At 40.5% G+C, this 25,178-nt stretch overlaps 1 protein-coding gene across 1 annotated transcript in view; it reads right to left on the bottom strand.

Annotated features, from left to right (window-relative positions):
* The window catches only part of LOC145394640 (uncharacterized), a 46,949-nt gene that overhangs the window by 867 nt on the left and 20,904 nt on the right, over window positions 1-25,178 (bottom strand). Inside the window, exons 18-34 of the mRNA XM_080268421.1 lie at window positions 20,074-20,165; window positions 19,595-19,757; window positions 18,946-19,129; window positions 18,518-18,625; window positions 18,110-18,259; window positions 17,361-17,531; window positions 15,707-15,793; window positions 14,042-14,237; window positions 12,679-12,783; window positions 12,254-12,417; window positions 11,095-11,212; window positions 10,394-10,518; window positions 10,021-10,166; window positions 5,026-5,046; window positions 4,187-4,311; window positions 3,182-3,327; window positions 1,958-2,039 (exon numbers count right to left, since the gene is read on the bottom strand). Coding sequence (XP_080124547.1) covers window positions 1,958-2,039; window positions 3,182-3,327; window positions 4,187-4,311; window positions 5,026-5,046; window positions 10,021-10,166; window positions 10,394-10,518; window positions 11,095-11,212; window positions 12,254-12,417; window positions 12,679-12,783; window positions 14,042-14,237; window positions 15,707-15,793; window positions 17,361-17,531; window positions 18,110-18,259; window positions 18,518-18,625; window positions 18,946-19,129; window positions 19,595-19,757; window positions 20,074-20,165 — 2,183 coding nt within the window. The remainder of the gene's footprint in view (window positions 1-1,957; window positions 2,040-3,181; window positions 3,328-4,186; window positions 4,312-5,025; window positions 5,047-10,020; window positions 10,167-10,393; window positions 10,519-11,094; window positions 11,213-12,253; window positions 12,418-12,678; window positions 12,784-14,041; window positions 14,238-15,706; window positions 15,794-17,360; window positions 17,532-18,109; window positions 18,260-18,517; window positions 18,626-18,945; window positions 19,130-19,594; window positions 19,758-20,073; window positions 20,166-25,178) is intronic.

Genomic DNA, 25,178 nt, shown 5'->3' with positions numbered 1-25,178 from the left:
AATTAATTCTTCAGTTCGCGATAAATCTTATAGGGGCAGACTGACATCACTTGCTCTTTACTCCTCATCCAGGTGTAGACTGAGAAGAAATGTAATACAGTGTACCAAAACCGTTAATGGAATCGATATTATAATAAGTAAATTTTTCACAGCTGCTCATATGACCTCATAGGAGAACAAAGGTACTGTAGCTTATATGTTATCAAGTATGTCTTTATAAATAGGGGTCTGGAAAAACATAAATTTATATAAGATCAGACGAGATAATTACTGGTTAACTACTGGTGATTCCTAAACAACATCTGGCACCCGTGTTAATGGGGTAATGCTCTCTGAATTACGCCTTCAGGAATGATTATGTCCAGGATGCAGTCACTGAGAACGGGTCATGTAAAAGTATATATATACATCAATAATCCTTGGCACTGTGCATTATATACCTTTATATCTATCTATATCTACCTATAAACGATACAGTACCCATTGTAACAGAGACATGACGACTTCTCTTTCATCAGAGAAAATTCTTATATTAATGTATTATTCAAATTTTTAATGATGAAATATCCATAGACAGAATAAAGAGGTAATAAAATTCTAAACGGAAAATGGTGACCCTTGAGAAAGAAAAACTATAAAATAGAGTTCCAGAAAAAAAAGTTATCAAAAGTAAATACTTAAATTATCTAATGAATGTAAGTAAAACACAGTAGAATTTGGGGAGTCAGGGTCAACCAGTGAGGGTGTGAGCCGGAGTGAGGAAGGACGCTGCTGACCCTCATCACGACATCACAGACAGTAAACAGAACAGAGAAATTCGAGCTCTGGACTCTGTATCCGAAAGATTCACAGTGATTTCGAGTAGTAGTGAAAATTGATAATAGTCAGTGCCACTCCCGTCCGGAAGTACGCTCCATGATTATTTACATTTCATATCTGTATTTAGCGCTTACTTTGGCCAATACGAGATTAGCACCAGTAACTACATTAATTTGTACTGGCAACGGCAGGGCACCAAGGATTCTAGCCCTCAAGACTGAACCACCGAGATAAAGTACTGGAGCAGCTGAACACATCCCTTATTGAGACGTGGGGTTAAATTAATCGACTTATCTCGAGACTTTGGTGTGAAAGGAGAAACTCTGAGGTCACATGAAAGGTATAACGATAGGTAGATGCTTTCCTCGCTGGTATAATTGGTGTAGATGGGGACACTGTTTTATCTACTCTTTACCAGCGTTTGTGTAAATAAAACTGAAAAGAAATATCGTTTGCCTGTAGTATATTTTATGATTAAATAAAATTCTTGCAAATTGTTGATGTACGAGGAGGATAATATATGATTTTCCCTAATGTCATTTGTAGTCTATTGATCAAGTTACGTTTATGGTGAATGGCTACTGATTAATAAAATATAATGGTAAGTCCTGTGAATATCCATTTTCTATTCACTTTCTGTGTATTTATATCAAGAAATGAAAATATACTCTTCTCCTTAATATCCAGTGTAAAATTATGGTGTTGCTTGGTGCTGAGGTATTCAAGGAAACGCACACGGGAATCAAATAGCAGGAAGGTGTTATTTGCATAGCCTCTGCATAGTAAAGGTCAAAAGATGCAGGATATTGAATGAGTTATCTCGTGGAAGGGCAAGAAAGCGTTAACCAGGGACAGGCCCAAAGGGTGTCCTGGGGCAACTCCATCTAACTCCCTATATATACTATCATATCTTTATATCTGTCTATCTGTCTACATCAATATCAATCAATGTGTCTATCAGTCTACTCTCTGTATAACGTGTGTGTGTGTGTGTGTGTGTGTGTGTGTGTGTGTGTGTGTGTGTGTGTGTGTGTGTGTGTGTGTGTGTGTGTGTGTGTGTGTGTGTTTCAATAAAGTGATATTAGTAGCAAAGGCGTGGCGTTACATGGGTTATGACACTTAAACGGATACCTCTCACCTGTCAGACCTTTCACACATGGCTTAGCCTCGGGTCGGAAAGGTGTAAAGCTGGGGTACTCTATGGTCGACTCTCGGTACATCTATAATAACAATAATAATAATAATAATAATAATAATAATAATAATAATAATAGTGATAATAATAAAAGCCGTTTAATATATTCAGCTGTGTGAAAAGTAATTCAGAAAAAATATATATGATTAATGTTTGAGGTTTAAATGGTGTGTGAATGATCGTGTACTCTATTTTACTTGCAATGTTGTTGATACTTCTCTCACTTTTTTCTTTTACATTTTTTCTGCTTCTGTATATTCTCTAATCCCATCTTTAAACTGGAAAGTCAAATAATGATGATGATGATGATGACAGCTGTATTCCAGGAAGCAGGTTACTGAGCTGGGTGGTAACCATAATATACCATTTGTTGATTCTGTTATAACCAAAAAATAGATTCCTGGTAGTCTAGTAGGCTGAGACGCATCAGTGTGAGTTTTTTTTTATCCTTATTGAAACGAAATAAATAAGTCTAACACACAAGGAATTGTTAAGGTGTAATAGGTTCATTTTTCTTATCCTGGGGGAGATTTATGTCCTTTCGCAGCTTATTTCCTGTAGCTCTGAGGCAAAAGGAAACCAAGACTTTATATCCTCTCCAAAACACTTAATCGTGACTAGTGTTATATCCAAGCATCAGCCCCTTGCTATGGTTCAGAATTCAAGATGGTGTGATGTCAGTGATACGCCTAACTCCTTTGACTTTAGCTTGGTTTAAAATTGCTATTTCTCCGTCTTGAATTTCGAGTTGTAACGATATATTAACATTAGAATATAATGCTTGTCAAATGAAGTCCTACTGAAAGGATGTTGAGCTGTAGTATCGTCTTTTTCTCCCACTGAGCTACGGGAAATAAGCTGTAAAAGGATGAAACTCTAGTTCAAGCTAAGATGAAAAGAATCTATACTCCCTTCACCTTAACATGGTCCTGATTTTCTCCGTTATGCAGCTTATTTCACATATAAAATGACAATACCAAGGCACAACATCCTTTCTATGGCACCTCTTCATGACTAGCATCATATCCGATGTTAATCTATTGTTACATGTCAGCATTCAAGATGGAGAGATAGCAATTTAAAGCCAAGTTAGAGTAAAAGAAGTATATTTAAAGTGAACAGAGCATAAGTAAAACAAGTCATTAAGGACTGAAGGGCTCAACTCACCTTGGGGTCTCCTGTCCTAAAGGTACCGATGCATTGTTGCATTTGTGGTCCCTTCAACGTGGCCTCCTGCAGCGCCGACGTGATGCCCTCGTCCCGCCACGTCCCCTCGTCCTCCAAGATCTCCAGTATTGTTTTGTTCAAGTGCTCTAAAAAAAAATGTAACGCCACAGTACTTTGAAGCCTCAGATAGTCGTGTTATTAAAGTACTCAAAAGCCCAAAACAGTCATGCTGTTATGCACTGGAGTCCCAAATCGTCTTACCAAATAACTGTGAAACCCCGAATCACCGTTGTTAAAATACTCTGAAATCCAAAGCTACGATGTTAATGTATTCTGAAAAACCCAAATCATTCCGTTAAGTAACTTGAAATCCCAAATCGTCTTGTTAAAATACTCACATCCCCCAAATTGTCTTGTCAAATTACTCTGAAACACCAAATCGTCAGTCAAATAGCCCTGAAACACCTGATCGTCTTGTTAAATAGCTCTGAAACCTCGAAGACGATTGACTAACTCCTTGATATTGGGTGACGTACTGTACACGTGCCTCTTAGTGTATTGTTTTTATGACTGAAGGATGTTAAACTTGGGAAGGATTTTTAATAGCGAAGGTTTTATGAAGGCTGTGTCTACCTTATACAGTATGCAAAGTCTAGCCCAGGGTGGATTGAACCGTCAGGGAATGGCAAGAATATAGGATAATAATTCAGAAAGATGTGATTGACCTCTTCAGTGAGATGACGCTTTATATCATTTTATGCTTGCTATCTTCAGACGATTTCATCCAGGTTTTGTGAGGCTTTTTCTGCTGCAGGGATTATAACTTTAAACTTGTACTAGGTCAGACGCATCCAGAGCTGAATATGAATGGAGGGAAGGAACATGAAAAGAAAAAGTCATTAGGATCGAATGAGTTAACTACGTAGAAGTATAAAAAGATGATATAGTACACAAGACAAAATAATCTCAGACACACACACACACACACACACAAATAATCCTTACTCTGAGGTGCTTTGGCCACCAACGCGCTCCAAAATGATGCAAATTTGATATCCGTGGCTTCGGAAAGGTTGCCTCTCCGGCTCATTTCATGCAGTGTGTTCTCCCATTCCTCATCTATCTGAAAACTGAAAAAAAAAAAAAGAAAGATGGCACAACACGCACCAGGAATCTTGAGCTTATGTAATGAATTCTAAGTTTCAAGCTTCGTCTTCACTGATGTAGAGAGACGCCTTCACGTGGTGGCACCGACGTATCTGGGCAGCTCAACTGTACGGTTATACAAATCTCCCTCACTCCCCTCCCTTCCTTGTCCACCCTGAAGGATGGTGGAGTACAAGAGAAGAGCAATTTCTGCCTGAAGTCCTCATACCGTGAATTTTTTGATAGCTACATGAATGAAGACAAAGCTAATAGTAGAAGTAGAACTAGTAGTAGTAGTGGTGGTGGTGGTAGTAGTAGTAGTGGAAGTGGTAGTAATAGTAGTAGTAATAGTAGTAGTAGTAGGTTCATCTAAAACGTGAACCTAGTGGACCGCAGTCTTGCGTTGCTCTTCTCCCACGGACCACTATCCTCCTCTGGGGGGATAGAGAGGGAAATGAGGGATGTATAACCAGGTAGCTCCACCGTCTAGTCATATCGATGCCACCACATGAAGGCGACCCTCGCCAACCTGTAACTAGACAATTTAGAAAAGTACATATTTTGGCAGGTGTGAAGAAATGATGACGTAAGAACTATTACTAGGTATTACAAGATGTTTCCATTTGTGCTTGTGTGTGTGTGTGTGTGTGTGTGTGTGTGTGTGTGCGTGTGTGTGTGTGTAACAGTACAGTACTTACGCGCTTGACTCCGGCTTCGATCTGAAAAAGAAAAAGATCCTTTATTATTTCAAAACAATACATGTCAGGTAAAAAAAAAAAATCACAATAATATTTCATTTGTTTCACGGCTTGTTCACCTCTGACGTCACAGATTGTTTACCTCTGACGTCACGAGTGGAGATGCCAGGTCTCACTTGATGGACACGGTCTTTCGCTCATGAAATTAATCGCAGCTAAAAGATAATGACGACAGCTTCATCCCATCACTAATTAACCCACATCAGCTACATCCAATAAACAGTAATTAACCCCCATCTGCTAGCTACATCCTATCACTAACTAACCCTCTAATGACTGGGACACCCATAATACTCCATTCCAGCTCCTTCCCTAAAATTATTATAAACCTTGGAACTTTACTACTGCCCCAGCCCTTCACTGTGCTGTATCCTTGGGCTTCAGTGGGGAGAAGACTCTAGTTCTTTACTAGCCTGAGGGGCCTGTTGTATGTAGGGCAGGTGTCTTTCCTCGACCCCGTGCAGCGGATCCCTCACCCGTTGTTTTAAGTCATCCAATGTGCTGGCTGAGCCGAGAGCATGATGAAGAAAATCCATATTGCCTTTCATCTCCGTCATTTCCGTCTGAATTGAAGTTAGCTTACCAAACATAGCCTCTACTCTTTTCTGTGCGGCAATGCGATCGCACTTCATATATGTCAATGTTGACTCCACCATATCATTGAACGTGGAGACAATACCGTCAAAATGCTCAAATGCCCCTCGCACTTCGTTCAGACCAGTAGTGAGTCTCTCCATTGTCTCCAGATTCCTTAGTCGGTCCTCTAGAGTGGGGTCTGACTTGGGCTGCCATGCCTGGGGGGGCAGAGGGTAGGCCTGGCTACTCTTCTTCCTGGCCGCCGCTTGTGGTGGAGCCCTTCAGCGCTGGGGCTGACTGTTGCAGCAGCTGCTGGCGTGGGCTGAGGGTGGGTCAGGCGCGCCTCTTCTTACCCCCCTAGCAGCAGCAGCATAAGGACCACAGCTTTTTCAAAAAACCCATTTCGGTAAGATTTTCGCTTTTTTTATGATCTGGAGGATTAATGAAAATTACATGAGGAAAGTTAATAACAATAATCAGAAAAGTAGATAAATACAGATTGGGAGAGAGAGAGAGAGAGAGAGAGAGAGAGAGAGAGAGAGAATGCTGGTGCTAGCCTATCCTTGCTCAGTTACACCTGCACACTAGCGCTGTAGCTTGTCTCAATCTCTTTACCGTTCAGCTTCCTTTCTCAGTGTCTCGGGGGGGGGGGATGGGAGAAGATGGCTCAATTTTTTCCCTCTATATTTTACCACCGCGCCAGGAGTACAAAGGAGTACAAGGAAAGCAAACAGCAACAGATCTAATGGTCCTTTCGAGGCTGCTTGTTAAAGAGAAGACTATCACTATGATATCTACTTCTGTAAGTTGAAGGTAAGGCTAGTAAAGCAAGAAGGCTACCCCTCACCCACCAGTCGAAGCAGGCAGGAAAAAAGTGAGAAGAACCAACATGCAGCATGGAAAAGATGACACGGAATTTTTATAGGAAAGACAAAAAGGGGTAAACTATATTCTGTCCTACTGTATCGATACACTACAAGTGTCAATACGCTACAGGTGTCATTAACTACATAGTATTTTCCTACTATAGTTTCATCACGATCTGAAATAGAGAAAAGCAACTTACATTATTATTCAGTCATGAAGGAGTTTTGCTGGGGATTTGAAGCGAGATACTTATCCAAGCGATTTTTGAATATCACCACTGTACTGCATTCAACGACATCCCTGGGCAGTTTATTCCAAATATTAAAGACCCTGTTCAAGAAAAAATGCTCGGCTTCATTAAACTGAAGATGCTCTCCAATAATCTTACAGCCTACCCATTACCTCTACTTTAGTATAGTTTGAACGATCAGTTGCAAAGTACTTGTCAACATCCATATCATCAATTCCTTTAATAATTTTGAAGATTTGAATCAGATCCCGTAGTAGTCTGTGCTTTGATAGGTTAAATACAGTAACTTTAGCACAGTTGAACACTCCTCGTATGATTTGCTCCTCAGTCTGGGTATCATTTTTGTTACTCATCGCTGTACTCTTTAATTTCTTTATATCTTTCCTGTAATATGGTGACCAGAACTGCACACAGCACTCTAGTTGTGGACGCACTAAGGATTTGTACAGGGTAAGAATTATATTTTCAGATTTTAACTCAAAAGATCTACCTTTAAATCCAACTTCTTTGTTAGCTTTCTTTATAGTTTCTGTGCGCTTTATACTTGGCTTCAGATCATCTTTTACAATTATTCCTAGATCCTTTTCAAGATTTACATTCATTAAGTGAGAATTATTCATTGTATAACTAATTTTTTCATTTTTACCTCCAATATTTAGGGCTTTGCATTTATCACTATTAAAATCCATTTGTCATTTTTCAACCCAATTGAACAATTTAACAAGATCCCTTTGAATCAATATTCTTTGTTCTGGGGTATCTGCCATATTACCAATCACCTTATCGTCAGCAAATTTTGATATTTTATAAAACATGCCTTCATCAATGTCATCTGTATAAATCAAGAACAATATTGGACCCAAAACCGAGCCTTGCTGTACCCCACTTATAATACTGTCCCAGTCTAATTCCTTACCATTGATTGCAACACTCTGTTTACGATTCTTAAGCCAGCTTTCAATCCCTTTTAGTTCACTGCCACCAATACCGTAGACTCTGTTTCCCGACAAGTCGATTATGTGGAACTTTATCAAATGTTATTTCCAAATCTAGGTAAATGACATTGCCTGATTTAATGTCGTCATACATGTTGATGATATAATTGAAAAAAATCAAATAGATTAGTAGGACATGAATGCTTATTTCGGAATTCATGCTGAGAGTCTTTGATGAGATTGTTCTGTTCTAAACGCTTACCAATTTATCTCTGATTATGGTTTATAAGAACTTGCAAATAACTGATGTCAAGCTTAGGCTATTTGTCGGTAATTGCTGGGGTGATATTTGTCTCTCTTTTTTAATATTAGAGTTACATTTGCTAATTTCCAGCCGTTAGGTACAGTGCCGCTACTGAAAGAGTGAATATATGTGCTAAGGGTTTCACTACTTCGTCTGTTGCCTTCTTTAAGACTCTTGGAAGTATTCTATCTGTCCCTGGTGCTTTCTTTATTTTCAGTTTATTTTGTGCAAGAAGTTCATCTCTCTCACTGGTAATAATTTCTTAGAGTGTGTTGTCTTCATCTACAGGTGCGGAGGACAATGTCTAGATCGAACATGAACTTTCTTCTGTAAATACATATGTAAAGAAAGTACTAAGAATCTTAGCCATCTTGGTTTCATCATTTGTATGCTCACCATCTGCTGATTCTAGTGGTCCTATTGTTGGTGTTAGTTTCTTATTTCTGATATAACTGAAAAATTCCTTAGGGTTTGATTTACTGATGTTTGCAATATGTGCCTCAAGGTTTTTCGTACTTTGTTTTATTAACTTTTTACCATTTCGGTGTAAGTTATGGTAAGTATCTTTATCTTCCTCATTATTAGTGACTTTGTATTTCTGATAAGCAAGTTTCTTTGTTGAAAGACTTTTCTTAATATTGCTGGTTGACCATTTTTGCTTATTACTTTTCACTGGTCTTCTGTTACGCATCGGTACACGTTCCTTATCTACATTATTAAGGATTTCTGTGAACTCTGTCCATGCTGTGTGTATGTTTGTACTTTCAATAATCGGTTTCCATTCATTGCTATGTAAAGTTAGCTTCCATTTGTGAAAGTTAGCTTTCTTGTAGCCTAGAATTTTCTAGTAACTACAACTTTGGTCGGTGCTGCAGAAACTGAGGATGAACGCGACTGTGCAATGATCACTAGTAGTAAATTCATCTCCTACTTGAGCATTACGAACGAAGTTTTCTGACGTCACCAGTATAAGATCCAGGATATTTTCTCCATGCGTGGGTTGCACTTCAAGCTGATATATTGAGCTTTCAAGTAAGTTAGTATACAAGTCTAACCCTGTGTGCTAAGATAAGAAACAAGTCCATCTTGTTACTGGTAAGTTGAAATCTCCTACAATTATAGCATTCCAGGTGCAAGGAGGTATACCCTTTACCCTGTCTTGGTTTGTTGGTTTGTTTATTTGTCTGTCTCTCAGTCTGTCTCTCTGTCTGTTAGCATTATTACTCAAAAACAATGGATTTTGATGAAATTTTATGGAAGGTTTAGCCATAATCCAATTAATAAATGATTAAATTTGGGGCCGGATCCGGATGAAGATCCGGAGAATTCCGCACAGTATCTCCAAAAGTTCTCAATGAATTTCAATGAAATTTAGTGGCAAGGTGAACCATGGACCAAGAAAGAACTGATTAAATTCGGGGGCTGATCCGGGTCCGGGATTACTTAAAAAGCTATGAAAGGATTTTGATGAAATTTTATGGAAGGGTGGGTCATGGGCCAAGGAAGAAATGACCAAAATTTTGGAGCGAATCCGGTGTATCTAGCACAATATCTCCAAAACTTTTCAATGAATTTCAATGAACTTTTGTGGGAAGGTGGGCCATGGGCCCTCAGGCACACAGACATTCACAAGCTACAGAAAAGTGTGGAAGGACCGCGTTTATTAGAGGTGAGAAACAGCATCATCTACACACATCAGAATTTTCATCGTACTCTTATCAGCATTAACCTTCAGACCTCCGACATTCACAAACCTTCGATAAGTTCGCAATATCACCGTTTACTACATCATAAGCGAGAAACACAGCACTTTCTACGTACGTACATTCGATTCTTCAACTGAGTCTTATCAATACCAACTTTCAAATCTTCATTGAACACACATCCACAAACAGTACACGAGAGAGCACCTGGCTAGCGGAGTGTAAGAGGTGTGAAATATGGACCGCCCTGTATAGGACGGAAATCTGCCCCCCCTCCCCCCCAACCCCCAGACTACTTACCCATCGGGCTGGTCGTACAGTTCCAGGACCCCCAGTGAGTTAAAAAGACTATCCTTCACCGGTGCAGATTCACACATGGATAGATCCACACGCGGGTAGTAGGATAGGAAGGCCAGGCACATCTCTTCCTCTGAACTCAGCCCGCCCTGTGAGAGGAGTACAAAGCGGTGAATCCAAACTGAAGTATTTTTAGCACCACAGTGGAATAAAACTGTAATATATTCATCACCAGGGTGAATCCAGACTGTTGTATTCCTAGCACCAATGTGAATCCAAACTATCGTATTTTTTGCACCTCCACGCTGATGAAGTTGTTTAATCCCCCTGTCCCCCGAAAGGACGATGGTGACCTGCTCATGAAGGTAATACTCACGAATGTAGGCTTTCTTCTAGCAGAGGCGTCGTAGTTACACTCCATAATCAAGTGGTCGCCTGGGAGAAGAGTGACCTCTTCTCTGAATGCCCTCATCTGCTGGTAGTTGAAGTCGTAGGTTTTGTCTGTGGATGAGGATTGGTGATGGCCTACTGATTATTAGGATCTTTAGTGATGAGTGAGGTTGGGAAATACAAGCTCGGGATAGAGCTTTATTTCTGACCGAGGACTGGATTAGATGAAGTCTGGTGATAGAGCTCTTCAGGATATTTATAGAGATGTCGAGAAACACAAGCTGTCGTGCTCCACAGACCGCAATGATGGACTGATTTTAGCAACTGAGATGTGAAATGAATCCCCTCTCCCCAAGGTCACAGTGGCTAAAAAAAATAAATAAATAAATAAATAAAAAGTCGAGGCCAGTCAGCTGGGAATTGTCTGTGACGTATTAATTATGTCAACCAACCATCTACCAACCAATCTAGCCACCCGTTGCAACATGTAACTAGAAGTAATATAGAAACAGCTTGCATTAATAGCATACAAGAGGATACTGACGCGAAATATGCAGAATCGATTGCTAAGGAACGGGTGTTAAGAAATCGTCAAAGTCACTTAGAGTCAGTTCTTAATGGAGAGTGAAGTACTGAAATTGTACTGAAACTGTATACATTGTGCTGAAATGTGATGAAGTAGCTGACCTGAAAGTATGGGTGGAAGCTCCGTGCCGTTCCTGATGTGTCGAAGGGAGAGTGAGGAACCGAGCAAGTGAGAATGGAGCAAACCTTGGAACGCCTGCACGCCCTCCACCGGTAGATACTGTAAATTGGAAAAGGCCTAGATTGACGCCTATTGACAACACGAGGGTCTTTTAGGCAAACACTGTATATTTACTTAGTCCTTTTACTCGGCTGATGCTGTAAGTGGTAAAAAAAGAAGGATTAGATTAGCGCCTGCTGACTAAATGAGAGGGATCAGGCGTAAATACTCAATATTGCTATGGTCCCAGCGTTCTTCATACAACAACAAGTAACCTTTGAATTTATAACCTTGGTTTCTGCTTCTCTCATCTTGTTCAATTTTGCTTCTCTTCCATCATGGTAATTTAGCTCTTGAAGTACGGGATGTGACAGGACAGTATGATGGTTTCAGAGAGGGAATGACTAATTTAGGTCTAGGTAGTGTCGATATATTATTTAACAATTTAACAGACTATTGATTTTATGGCTGTATCACATAAACAGTGCGAGACAACTCACTACCCTCACCACGAACACTCCCTCTCCTAATCCTCCTGACCCTAAACCCCCTTTCCAACACTGTTATCAATGTGTCTTCTCAATCTATGAACATCAATGTGTAGCGCGCGGATGAGTCATCAAGTGTATCTTTGTAGATATAGATCCCTGGAGTGGATAACGTCTGGCATCTCTACACCTATGCAAGCCGAAAAGTTGTACTGTCTGATTAACACATCTACTGGGTTGGGTCCTTCCCTGCTGCTGCGAACTGCGTCGAGATATATATGTTCACAACTGTACCTTCTTGTCTCTACTTAAGTTTACCTAAGTTAGTAATACAAGCATATATTTGTGGCATTGCGCGAATACATGTCAGTGCATTAAAGGCTTCCTTCAACTACACTTATAGCAACACCATTAATCACTTCAGTTCAGAAACGTATTTTGTATTCTTGCAAGCACCTTAGGATAAACTCTGCCATTTAGAGGGTTGAATATGCCCTTCATTTACTTCTTCACTAACTGAGGTCCATCATAAGTTCAGTAATATCTCCTAGCAGAAGCAAGAATAATAATACGTCACCTGAAGTCAAGGGTTAACTGAATGGTTATGTTATACCTGCTGTGTACAAGATCCCGAGCAGTGGCCAACAGACAGCCACTTCTGTCCTGGCGGCACAACCTGAAAATGGGAGACGGTGTGGCCCATCGTCAACACACCAGCATCATACTCTCTCAGCTTCTCTGTGTAAAATACTCGCACCCCAGAGTTGTCCACAATACCTGCAAGGGAATTTTCACTGTCATTGTATGCGTTAAATTTGAGCGTGGAATACAGTGCATTTTGCTTTAACTTTTCCTGTCTACATTGAAGTATAAAAATCACACTAATTAAGGACGTGCTTTGCCTGAGTCAGTACATACTGGGAACGAACCAACAGTACGGGTCGTCTTTTATAGGCCAGATCGAATCATTTGGTAGCAGTAGAAATGGAATATAAAACAAATAAACAAAGGTATATAATTTGGGAGATGCATGCTGACCTGACTTGAGGTATGGGTTGTCGTAGTGCATCTGCAGCAAGAAGTAGGTGGCGCCCCCGTGTTCCTCGCCCAAGGGGAAGCCAACGTGCTCGGGCATCGTCTCACCTGGTGGTAAGAGTAGAGACAGATATTGGTAACTGGGACACGGAGGTAGATGTGTGTGGGGTTAGTTAAAAAGACTGGAAAGGGTATAGCGGGTGTATTTATCAAAGGATGTAAGTTTAGCTTGTTCTGGCAGACGATCAACAGATATTTAACTTACCGCAACCCAGAGGCCTGACTCGGACAGCTATTATAATTTCTATACACATAGTAATGATACCTGAAGATATTCTGGCATCATTTGTATTGATCAACGGAGTTTTATGCAACTTTCAACATTCTAGCATAGTTCAATTTAAAGTGGGTCACATTTCTGTTGGGTTGGGACACTTCATAGTGCCTCTTTCCTAGCAGTACTTCCGTTTAATGCAAGAAGATATTGCACTCACTTAAGCCACAGACCGCCCAAGTACTGTGCAATACAATTTTAGCGCCAGGATTCAGGCATGTTCTTGAAGTGATTTTGAGTGCACTATGCCTAAATCTGTCAGAACCTTCAGTGTACCACGCCAAATATTTCCCGAGGTAAAGCCAGACAGACGGCACTCACCTACACTGTTGACCACCCTCATGATGAGAACGGTAGAACATTATTATTCCAACATGTTCTTCAGTATATTACACTACCCATTGATTCCGGGGGTCCAACTAATACCCAGTGTTTCCTAATGTGAAAGAGAAGACTGCATTCGCCAAAGCCATCAATCGCTCAAGCAGTAAGTACATTATACCAATAGCACCAGGATTCCGGCATGCTCTTGGAGTGTGGAAGGAAGGACGGAGCTTTGGGAAATTACGTCATGAATTTAAGTGCCTCCCATTAGCGGATAAGAAAACGAAGAGCAAAGGGATGTGATGTCATGGGTACTGGGGTTGGTTAGAACAGTGGGTAAAGCTTAAAGGAGTGACGTCACATATTTTAATGCCTCCCACTGGGTAAGAGTGTAATTTAAGCTTTCCGTATTCATGAGCAATTCAGATCTTCACACATGCACTGCCACCACTGTTACGAGTTTAAGTTGCTACACTCTTTCCACCTTAGCCTGACCCAAATTTTCGTCCTTTTGTAGCTTACTTCATGTAGCTGAGTGGCATGAAAAGGACGGTGTTGCGGATTTACATAATTTCCATAGCACTTTTTCGTGACCAGCATCATATTCTAGGTCTAATCAATTGTTACAACTCAGCATTCAAGAGGAAGAGATGGCAATTTTAGGCCAAGTTAGAGTAAAAGTAGAAAAACAGAGGCAGTTACACTCACCCAAACCACCGACGGCCCAAGCAATAAACGCTTCATAACAGTAGCGCCAAGACTGAGGCATATTTTGGGAGTAGCACTGCACACTGTCCATCCCCAGCCACCTCTCATAGTATTTGCTGCTCTCAGGCACGTGGCACTGGTAGACGAGGAGGTGGTGCACGTGCTTCAGGTTCTTTGGTTCGATGATAGGCACGTACTGAGGAGAGAAAAATGTATAAATGTACGTGCTTAAAGATGGGAGGGGAAATGTATGAATCTATTTGCTTGAGGAGGAAAAAGTGAATGGATCTACGTGCTTCAGAGGGAAAAGTGTATGAATCTACGTGCCTGAGGAGGGAAAAATTTATGAATGTAAGTGTTTGAAGAGGAAGAAATGTGTGAATCTACGTGCTGGAGGGAGGAAAAGTGTATGAATCTACCTGCTATAGTTTTTTCTGCTTGATTTTTCGAATATGCTGAGCAGGAAAAAAATCAAAGTCAGGATGAAACTGAGAGAAGAAAAGAGGCACGTAATGAGGAGAAATAAGAAATCTAAGGTTCCACGAGTTTTAGGTTCTGTTGGATTATCTGAACATGCTAAGAGAATCATGGAAGTCAGGGTGAAAAAAGGAAAATTAAAGAAAAATTAAAGGCAGTATGAAACTAGGGAAGGAAAAAAACAAAAAGTAAAATATACTAGATAGATGAGGGAGCTTCTGGGCCTTAATACGAAGCTTTACTAAAAGTATTAAAGTCTGCGGGAATGAAGCACCTCGTTTAAAAATTCTTAAAGTCTACGGGAGTGAAGCACCTGGTTTCCAAATTGTCAAAGTCTACGGGAGTGAAGCACATCGTTTCAAAAATAAGTAAATAAAGGTAACTATCTGATAAAGGGACAAAGCTACCCCTAGAGACGCTTTCAAAAATAAAATTGTGAGAGAGAATGAAACTGGGGGAGGGGAGAACAAATCAAGACATAATGAAACGAAGTCGAGATATTGTAAGACTGGATGATATTAATAAAAAATAAATTAAAAAAAAAATAGATGGAACTGAGAGAAACAAATATAGATGAAACTGAGGGAGAAAATTTGAAACTGGAGAGTGCTTAGGGGAAAAAAATATTGAATTGTATGATATATTAACCTACTCTTGATCTGGTGACATATTATTTTTACTAATATTTTTCGAACCTACAGATGATTTGACTCAGCTTCTGTTCTCAAGGTTCTCTGGGTCGATATATGAAAAATACAGAGAAAATATGTAAGACTGGGTGAAATAACCTCACTTACATAGAAAGTAATGTAGGAAGAAAATAATAATGATGATAGTAGTAGTAATAATAATAATAATAATAATAATAATAATAATAACAAAAATATACCCTTAATTACACTAAAAAGCAATAATCATAACAACATCATCAACAACAACCATAGTAGTAATAATAATACCAATAATAATAATAATGATAAAAATAATAATAATAATAATGATGATGATGATAATAATAATAATAATAATAATAATAATAATAATAAAAATAATAATAATATTACTCCTCCTCCTCCTCCTCCTCCTCCTCCTACTCCTACTACTACTACTACTACTACTATTACTACTGCTACTATCACTACTACTCTTCTACTACTGCTACTACTAAAGCAATAAAATCAGACTTACCCCAATCACATGCACTTTCCTTCTGAGAGGGGGAACCTTGAAAATTTTGCACCAATATACAGTGTCCAAATTGTCAGGCACGCTCACCTGTAAAAAAAAAAATCAATCATCAAAGGGTTAAGGAGGGTCTGGGAGGCATTATATAGTCTGTCTGTCTTCATCTGAGGGAACTGGGCTTGTCCTATAGTCTGAATACTAAATTGTGGTTGTGTAAAATTCGACCAACCCTGCATATGAGGGAAGAATGGGTCCTCTCTGTTACCAGTCATATCCAGTCTCCAGTCTGACTACACCTGGCCAGCAAATGATACAAAAAAGTTGTGGATTTTTGACAAATGAAAAATCAGCTATGGTATCTCTCTTCGTATGTCTCCTCTTCCCAGTAAAGCCACAGGTCTCAAAAATGTTAAGGGACCAGCTATCCAGACCCGACCTATCTGACCTAATCTAACTTTTAAGCAATGTTAAAGTGGCTGGACTTTATCGAAGCCCATATTTATCATGAAAAATAACAAACACTTCAGCACAGATGGTCAGGCCCGTAAGATGGAACCAGGATTCAGAGGATATAATGCTGAATGGGTGAGTGTCTGGCTTATATCACTGGGTATTCTCTTGGTAGTTCTCCCTTTCTCATGCTCCCTCATTCCTTGCTCTCTGGACCCTGCTTCAGCGCATCCTTAGTGGGAAAAAGAGGCCATGATGATGATGATGATGATGATGATGACGATGATGATGATGTCAGTTATTTCCTCACGTTATGTAAGTCTGAAGGTGAGATGGCTCAAAGAAGGAACTATAACTTGTAGAGAAACCTGGAAAAAAATATTGAAATAGCCCATTACGAGAGACGGGAAATGAATGGTATTTAGAGTTGTGCCATTGAAAAGGCAACGCACCTCACAACCTGAACGCCGTCTAACAAACAAGCTTATGATCGATTACCCTTTGCAACAGTGATTTTTTTTTTTTTTTGAAGTAGGACAAGGACACTGCTAGGGGTAGGCCTACAAACGCCCTTGTCACTGACTTACTGAGTTACTGAGTGATGAACTTTGGCGTATGTCAGAACACGCCGCCTCAAGGCCACACCATTCCTGCCAGGCTGCTGCCAGACTACACTTTATATTGTCCTTCGGACTTGGATTCTCTTATTAGAAGCTCGTGGTTGAGGAAGAGACCTTTGCAGCCCTCTAGAGCCTCAGGACATAGAAAAACATGTATATTATTTGCATGTCACTAAAAACGATTAAATAAAAAAAATACGGTATCACAATTAGGGCACATGGGGCTACTGGGCTGGGTGGCAGGGTAGTCAGGCATAGTGGTTGTCATGGTTGTTGAGTGAGGTACCCTGTCAGTCCTCGTCCTGTCCTGTACCCCACCCCCATCCCCTCCTCTATACTGACATGCAGGCAATAAATACGTTTTAATCTAGTTATGTCATGCTTTCGTGAGGGTTTGGTGGAAAAATAAATCTTATTTCAAAAAAAAAAATGAGGGTACATTATTTTGCGCAACAGGAAGGACAAGAAAAAAAGACAGCAAAATCATCCCGCGTCACAAGTTCTTCCTAAAAACGAAGAAGAAGAAGAAGAAATCTAGACTGTTTTAACTGAGAATGTGAAACTATTTTTTTTTTTTGCTTGCTTACATTCCCAGCAAAGATGTCCCAGGTCTTAACATCGGAGGTCATCTCGGGTGGGGTGAGCTGGGGCTCCCTCAGGTACAGGCTCTTGGTCCCTCTTTCGTCGTGGCGTCTCATGGTCGTCTCGTCCGTGGGGTCCGCGAAGCTGTGCGACCAGATGACTCGCACGGTGTCGTCCTGAAAAAAAAAGCAGGAGAAATAAATGTAGTTATATATAGATAAAAATGAGAAAATATAACTTATTAGTTTATTTAGCCTACTTATTCATATATTTATTTTCATTTTATTTGTGACAGATATAACGAAGGTAAGTTGTCAGCAAACACGTATTTAAGAAAGAAAATTCCTGACAAATATTAAATGAAGGTTAGGAGATTTTAAAATGTTGAACTAGAAGATCTGCGAGTCAAACGTATAAGTGCTGAGTGAACAGCCTTGAACAATATGTTCTATAAGGGTGATATAAATAGATAGACAGGTATATATATATATATATATATATATATACGCGTATATATCGTCTGGAGAGAAGAGGAGTAAAATGAAAATGACATATTAACACTGAGCGATGAATAAGAAATAACTTAGATAGCCGGAGGAGAAAAATAAAGAGGAGGAGGAGGAGGAGAAGAAGAAGAGGAAGAAGAAGAAGAAGAAGAAAAAGAAAAAAAAAGAAGAAGAAGAAGAAGAAGGAGGAGGAGAGGAAGGTGATGAAGAAGAAGGAGGAGGAGGAGGAGATGAAGAAGAAGACATACTGATAGCTGCAGATCTTGTGTGGTGTCGCAGGTGGTCCAGGGTCGGGAGAACCTAAGGATGGTGTGGGTGTCGTTCTCGTAGCCGCCAAGAAGCGTCACGTCCTGAGACTCGTCCACAGCTGGCACCATGTACCCAGTGGCGAACCGATCCTGGCAATGATTAGTAACAACACTGTACCATTACCTCTTGATGATGCTATGATACTATAATGTAGCAGTTGTTGCCTGACGGTATGCGCTACGCTTTATAACTAACAACAAAGGGAATGACAAGACTGAATCTTACGCTTCCTGTACATAAAAGCCAAGTTTAATTGTGTTTTGTGTATGTGTGGTGCGTGTGCTACTGTGTGTGTGTGTGTGTGTGTGTGTGTGTGTGTGTGTGTGTGTGTGTGTGAGTACACTCACGTGCAGGAAGGGCTGTCCGCCTTCGTCCACCCATCCCAGCACGATGTCGGCGCCCTTCATGCCGCCGCTGGGGGAGAAACCCAGACCCACCCAGCCCCTGGTGGCCACCTGAAGCACAACACAACACAACACAGGTCAGGGAGGGACATGGGGATGCTGGACACTGATTGCAGTACGTTAAAAATATACTCTTTTTGCACTGACTCGGCTTAAAATTGTTACCACTCCATCTTCAGTCCCGAGTTTTAGCAACAGAATAATACTAGAATATGCCAGTAGTCACGAAGAGGTGCCAGTAAAGGAATGTAAGACAGTAGCGTTGTCTTGTAAAAAGAGTATACTATGCATTTTTTTTTTTCAGAGAAGAAAGAACCCAAGGCGTAAAAAGTATTAGAGGTGTATAAATACTATTGTTCTTTCTCCCTTACCTGCACTTCAATGACGATATCGTTGTCTCGCGGTGTCCACATCATGAGGTATTTATCATAAGGATCCATGATGACACTGTGGGAGAACTCCATGGGTGGCAGACCAACCGAGCCCTGACCCTCCACCACGTTGGCAGCCCCCACCACCAACGCCACCGTCGCCACCCACATCAACATCACTGATCTGCAGGAGAGAGGGGAAGATGTAGTAGCATCATAGACATCGCTGTGCTACGCGTCCACCCACACGAACATCATGTAACTGCAGGAATAGGACATGGTGAAGTGACATCGTGACACCACCATTCCACATTTATGGGAGGAAGATGGGGTGAAGTGCAGTCTGTCTGCCTGTCTATCTATCTTCCTATATTTGTGTGTGTGTGTGCATTTTTTTTAACAGAGACAGGTGCCGGATGAAGGATGAATGTCATTTCCAGAGTGATTCAGCTCCTCGCATGGTGTTTTTAGTAGTTTCTTCCTGCTACCTCCATATGAACTGGAGGAGTGAGATTTGGATTTACTTAAGACTGTCATTGATAAAGGTACATAAAATCACTCAATAAAGTCGTGTGGTGGCAGCCTGCATAAAGTGAAAGATACGTTATCGCAGTGAAAAGGTTAACATCATCAGCGTACTCAGTCAGACCTGGGCTTGTGTGAGCGGAAGACAGGCCGGAAGCACACCTTGTTTAGGAGCAGCAGGTGTCTCAATGTCCGTCCACACTGAGCACCAAAAGGCAACTGAGTACTCACCTGTCTCAAATGTCCTTCCACAGTGAGCGCCAAAAGGAAACTGAACACCCACTTACCTGTTTCTAATGTCCGTTCACAGTGAGCACCAAAAGGCAACTGAGCACTCACCGGTCTCAAATGTCCGTCCACAGTGAGCACCAAAAGGCAACTGAGCACTCACCTGTCTTAAATGTCCGTCCACAGTGAGCACCAAAAGGCCACTGAGCACTCACCTGTCTCAAATGTCCGTCCACAGTGAGCACCAAAAGGCAACTGAGCACACACCTGTCTCTAATGTCCGTCCACAGTGAGCACCAAGAAGCAACTGAGCACTTACTTATCTGTCTCTAATGTCCGTCCACACTGAGCACCAAGAGGCAACTGAGCACTTACCTGTCTCAAATGTCCGTCCACAGTGAGCACCAAAAGGCAACTGAGCACTCACCTGTCTCAAATGTCCGTCCACAGTGAGCACCAAGAGGCAACTGAACACCCACTTACCTGCTGGTGATAGCTGGAAACTTCTTACCTGGAAAGTTGCCACGTCTAACCTGTGTCTGGTATTGCGGGTTTGTTTATTTTTTCCCCGAATTTACAGGTTTACGCATTTAAATATAATACAAGTCGTAGATGAATGAAATTAGGCGAATATTAGCTATGCTGCTGGACTGAGTATCATTTGTCACTGTGTCTGTTTTTACCTAACGACATTGCACCACACTCAGGACTCCAAAAACTACGTCATGATGACAGGAAATTTGATGGCATAGTTGCAAGGTAGGATTATGGGTTTCTCGTCTAATCAGTGGGTGGGTTGGTTGGCTTTGTGGATGGGTGAATGGGTGGATTCTGTGGATGGGTGAGTAGGTAAATGGGTGGATTCTGTGGGTGGGTTCTGTGGGTGGGTGAGTAGGTAAATGGGTGGATTCTGTGGGTGGGTTCTGTGGGTGGGTGAATGGGTAAATTTTCTTGGTAGGTGAACGGGTGGATTCTGTGGGTGGATGAGTAGGTGAATGGGTGGATTCTGTGGGTGGGTGAATGGGTGGACTTTCTGGGTAGGTGAGTGGGTGGGTGGGTGAGTATACGCTTTGTGAGTACGTGGGTGGGTGGGTGCGTGGTGAATGTGTGGCTTTTGGGAGGACAGGGCAGGATTTAGGCGTACCATACTGAGTCAATGGGTAGGAATAAGGATTGGTAGGTGGGTTAAAAGGGAATAATAGGTCAGCTGGGGAATAGGTCTAAAAAAAGCCCAAGAGAGAAGAATGTCCATGAGCGAAATTAGGCCCATTTAAGGAATCAGAGATGTAAGGGTAGAAGGGGAAGTGAAAGAAGACAGTAGGTGAGAGGAGAGGAGAGGAGAGGTGCGGAGAGAAGGCGAGAAGAGAGGGGAGGAGTGGAGGAAAGGAGAGGATAGGGAGACACACCCGACTTCACTTGTATCTAAATGTTCTGCCTTGTCCGTAAAAATGTATTGTTTTTCCTGATAGAGACAGTGGGGTGGCAAAAATATTCCAGTCAATTTGAGGCGTTTAAACTAAGCTCGCAGGGCCACACCTCAGCCACGACGAAAGCCACCACATGGAGGATCCTATTCTAATGTAACTATGGAGACTTTGTAACACCTCTTTCTTAACGATTCATTTTGCACCTTACGCCAACATATTTTTCCACGTCCTTTATTTATCTACATATTGACAGACACCTTAATCCCGTGAGGGGTGTCCACAAATAAATCGCCTCCATGTCACCCTATCAACAGCCATTTCGCTTCCCTCTCTCCCAACTCACACTCCCTTCTCTCATATACCTCTCCACTCCCTCCCTCCATCTCATCTTCTGTCTTCCCCTCCCTCTCCTCACCTCCTGACATCATCCACTTCAAGATCATAATTATGTCTGAAGGGGAAAAACCACAGTGAAGTTGTGGAAGAGATAACACTGTACTTTAGAGCAAGTTCGTTCAGCCCAACATCATGTATGTGCCGGCGTTAGGAGCATGGTGCATTAACATCGTCCATACCAACATACAGTATGTCCGCAGGAGGAGGAGGAGGAGGAGGAGGAGGAAGAGGAGGAGGAGGAGGAGAAGGCGAAGGAGGGGAAGGAGGAAGATCCACATCAATATATATATATATATATATATATATATATATATATATATATATATATATATATATATATATATATATATATATTTTTAGGGATGTAGGAGGACAGTGAAAATAGGGTCATAGATTACAGTGTAGAGCTTTGTACATTAACACTGAATCAATTAATAACGACATACAACGGGGCAAGGAAGCAATACCTTATAAATCCCTGTGCTGCAATCTTAAAAGCTAAATATTCCTTTATCAAATGGTAAAAAAAAAAATGTAAGATGGAGGAGTTCCACAATTTTTCACCCGGAGTTCCATCTGTTATTACTCTCCACGGCTTTCTAATACAAGTAGGGATATAAGTCGGCCACTGTGTCTACTTTACACTTGAGGCATGTCCTTCATTTTCCTCCCTGATGCTTCGTATAAAGGACACTTATCTACAGACAGAGATGAGTTAAAATTTCAAGGCCACTACTGCGACCTACGTTGTCTTCACTTTTCTTACGTGTATTTCATTTTCTTCCTGCTATCTCCAGGTGAGTTCATTCAGCTTAGGAAAGACTTATCGAACTGACCAGGAGAAATACGAGTACGATCTTCATTGCACCGTTTAAATCTAGACACCTATCCTGAAATGGGCAACACGGGCTGGAAATACCGGCTGGAAGTTAACCTTGGGGTGGTGAAAGCTGGGGACTTCAGAGAATCACACACACACACACACACACACACACACACACACACACACACACACACACACACACACACACACATCTATGGGAATATATTTCTCTATCTACAACTATATCTGTATCATTCTATCTATCTATCCATCTATCTACCTATCTATCTATCGATCTATCTAATTTCTTAGCCTTGTTATTGTGAGCCTATCAACAATACTTTCCTTAAATTATACCCTTCATGACTGGAACAACTCTAGCTTTATATCCTAGGTAAGGCCAGACTGAGCTGAGAATAACTGAGGTAAGAGTAATTGAGCTAATAGTTTATACCAGTGTGAGATATTCATACTGTTTCCACTAACCCCTTCATGAACGGGCAACTCTCGTATTTTATTCCAGTTACAGCCAGGTGATTTTATTCACCTGAGAGAGAGAGAGAGAGAGAGAGAGAGAGAGAGAGAAAACAAGTCAGAGAAGAAAGTTTTCCTGCAGTCTTGAACCTATTGCTATTAGTCAGTTGAGAGAGAGAGAGAGAGAGAGAGAGAGAGAGAGAGAGAGAGAGAGAGAGAGAGAGAGAGAGAGAACGTAATGTTGAAAGTTTTCCTACAGTCTTCACCCTACCCCTATAAGTTCAATAAAGAAAAAGTGGTAGTGGTTCACCCCCTTACTGGCGGGACAACTCTGGCATCCCATCCCAGGTGACGCCAGGTATTTATGCTCAGCTGAGATTGAGTCATAGGAGCCCCGGTGTTAAAAAAAATATATATCTGAGAAAAGGTGAATGGTCTATTGCGAAGTTAAAATTAACCTGCAGGATATTTACTGAGAGCCCATGTGTTATATTATTATTATTATTATTTTTATTATTATTATTATTATTATTATTATTATTATTATTATTATTATATCATCATCATCATCATCATCATGGTCAGGGTGTAAAATATAAATAATACATTTTCCTTATTGACTTGCAGGTGTTCTCACTCCAACACAATTCCCGATTATTCTTTTTTTTAGCTGAGAAACAGGGAAGAGGGATTATATGGCTATCAACTGCACGATGGCCATTTAGAAATTTAGTTTGTCTATCTAGGTATCGCTCTATCTGTCTGTCTATAGCCAGACGCCGCAGTCTCATCAAGGGTGGCCACAAACAAATAATTTAGTTTGCAAAGGAGTTGAAATAGCACAGCTCTTGTTATGTGTATCTCTGTGTATTTATCACACATCAAGGGCATGTCCTAAATAACTTCAATCACTACATTTACCCAGACTCCGATATGATCAACATCCATCTACGCTTCACTATCAACTCACAGTACAATTCGCAATCTACCGTACCCTCACCGTCATGCAGCCCACCATCTCACAATAACACACTTACCTCCTCTACCCAACCTTCTCCACATAATCTCAGTGTAAGATTACTGGGACTGCCCACCGGAAGTTACCTGTTTCCTGTTACCGACCTGTTCATGACAAAAGGAGACAATAACAACAGCAGCAACAACAACAACAACATCTACTACTACTACTACTGCTACTACTACTACTACCATTACTACTACTACTGCTACTACTACTAATACATACATACATACTGCCTTCTCCATGTCGCTATCTGACTTTTTCATGGCAAGAAAAGAACTAATAAAAACAGAATATTAACTTCAGATTACATTTATTGTGCCAATGTGAAATCTAAGAAAATAATGGCTTTGATAAATAAATAACACTGTTACTTATTATAATGGACTCACACAGATGCCTCATACATATGCATATAATTTACACCCACAAAATTTTACTGGATCGTTGACTCATTGTTCATATGATATTGGTTATTTTATGACTGTCAGCACTGAAGATGAGGTGCATGTAAAAAAAAGAAAAACGTAAAAATACTATACATACTTTCATTTAACTGTATGTCGAATGTATTTAATACGCGGTACATAATTATAAAGTAGAACTAATTTAACCCACTTTTGGTGGCAGACCATTTTTTGATACGACAGCCTCTGGTAAGCAGTCATATTATATATATATATATATATATATATATATATATATATATATATATATATATATATTAGGGTGGGAGGTCTAAATCTGTTCAACGCACTCTGTAACTGAAGAAAAACCATGTAAATCACCACGAAAATGTTACGATCTTTCTGTTGATTCACATACTGTACTCTCTTTAAATGACCTTGTGGATCCAGCTGTGCCGCCAGTGTTGCCTTGTTGCCATCAAGGTTCACAGACACATGGTCCAAGGGGAAAAAAAAAACTGACCAGCATTGGGTTAAGTCCATTACATTCCTTTTACAAACTGTAAAAAGTGTTTCATGGTTTATTTGAATCATTATTAAAATCTATGTTTCAGCTCCACTTATCAGTCTTTGCAAATTTTCTCAAAACAATTAAAAAAAAAAATTAAATGGAATATGTATGAAGCAAAGACTGGGAGCCAACAAAAAGTGATCACTTTGAAAGATAATATTGAACAAAAAGCCAAAATCAAACTTTGCTCATTTTTAAATGTTCAGACACACTAACGTAGACAGTCCCAGGATAAAAAGAAGGACTGGATTTATGCCTGTTGACTACAAAAAAGTTACTAAGGCAGGCAGCCAAATGTTTCCACATACAGATCTTCTCCTATGTTCAGAACACATTGCCTTTTATGGATGGAAGGATGGAA

The sequence above is a fragment of the Coenobita brevimanus genome, chromosome 28 (genome assembly GCF_032717465.1).
Source record: "Coenobita brevimanus isolate Jiangsu-jjx chromosome 28, ASM3271746v2, whole genome shotgun sequence".
In the NCBI taxonomy this organism is placed as follows: Eukaryota; Metazoa; Arthropoda; class Malacostraca; order Decapoda; family Coenobitidae; genus Coenobita; species Coenobita brevimanus.
Note: the sequence above shows the minus strand (reverse complement) of the source record. Positions and strands in the feature narration are given on the sequence as shown.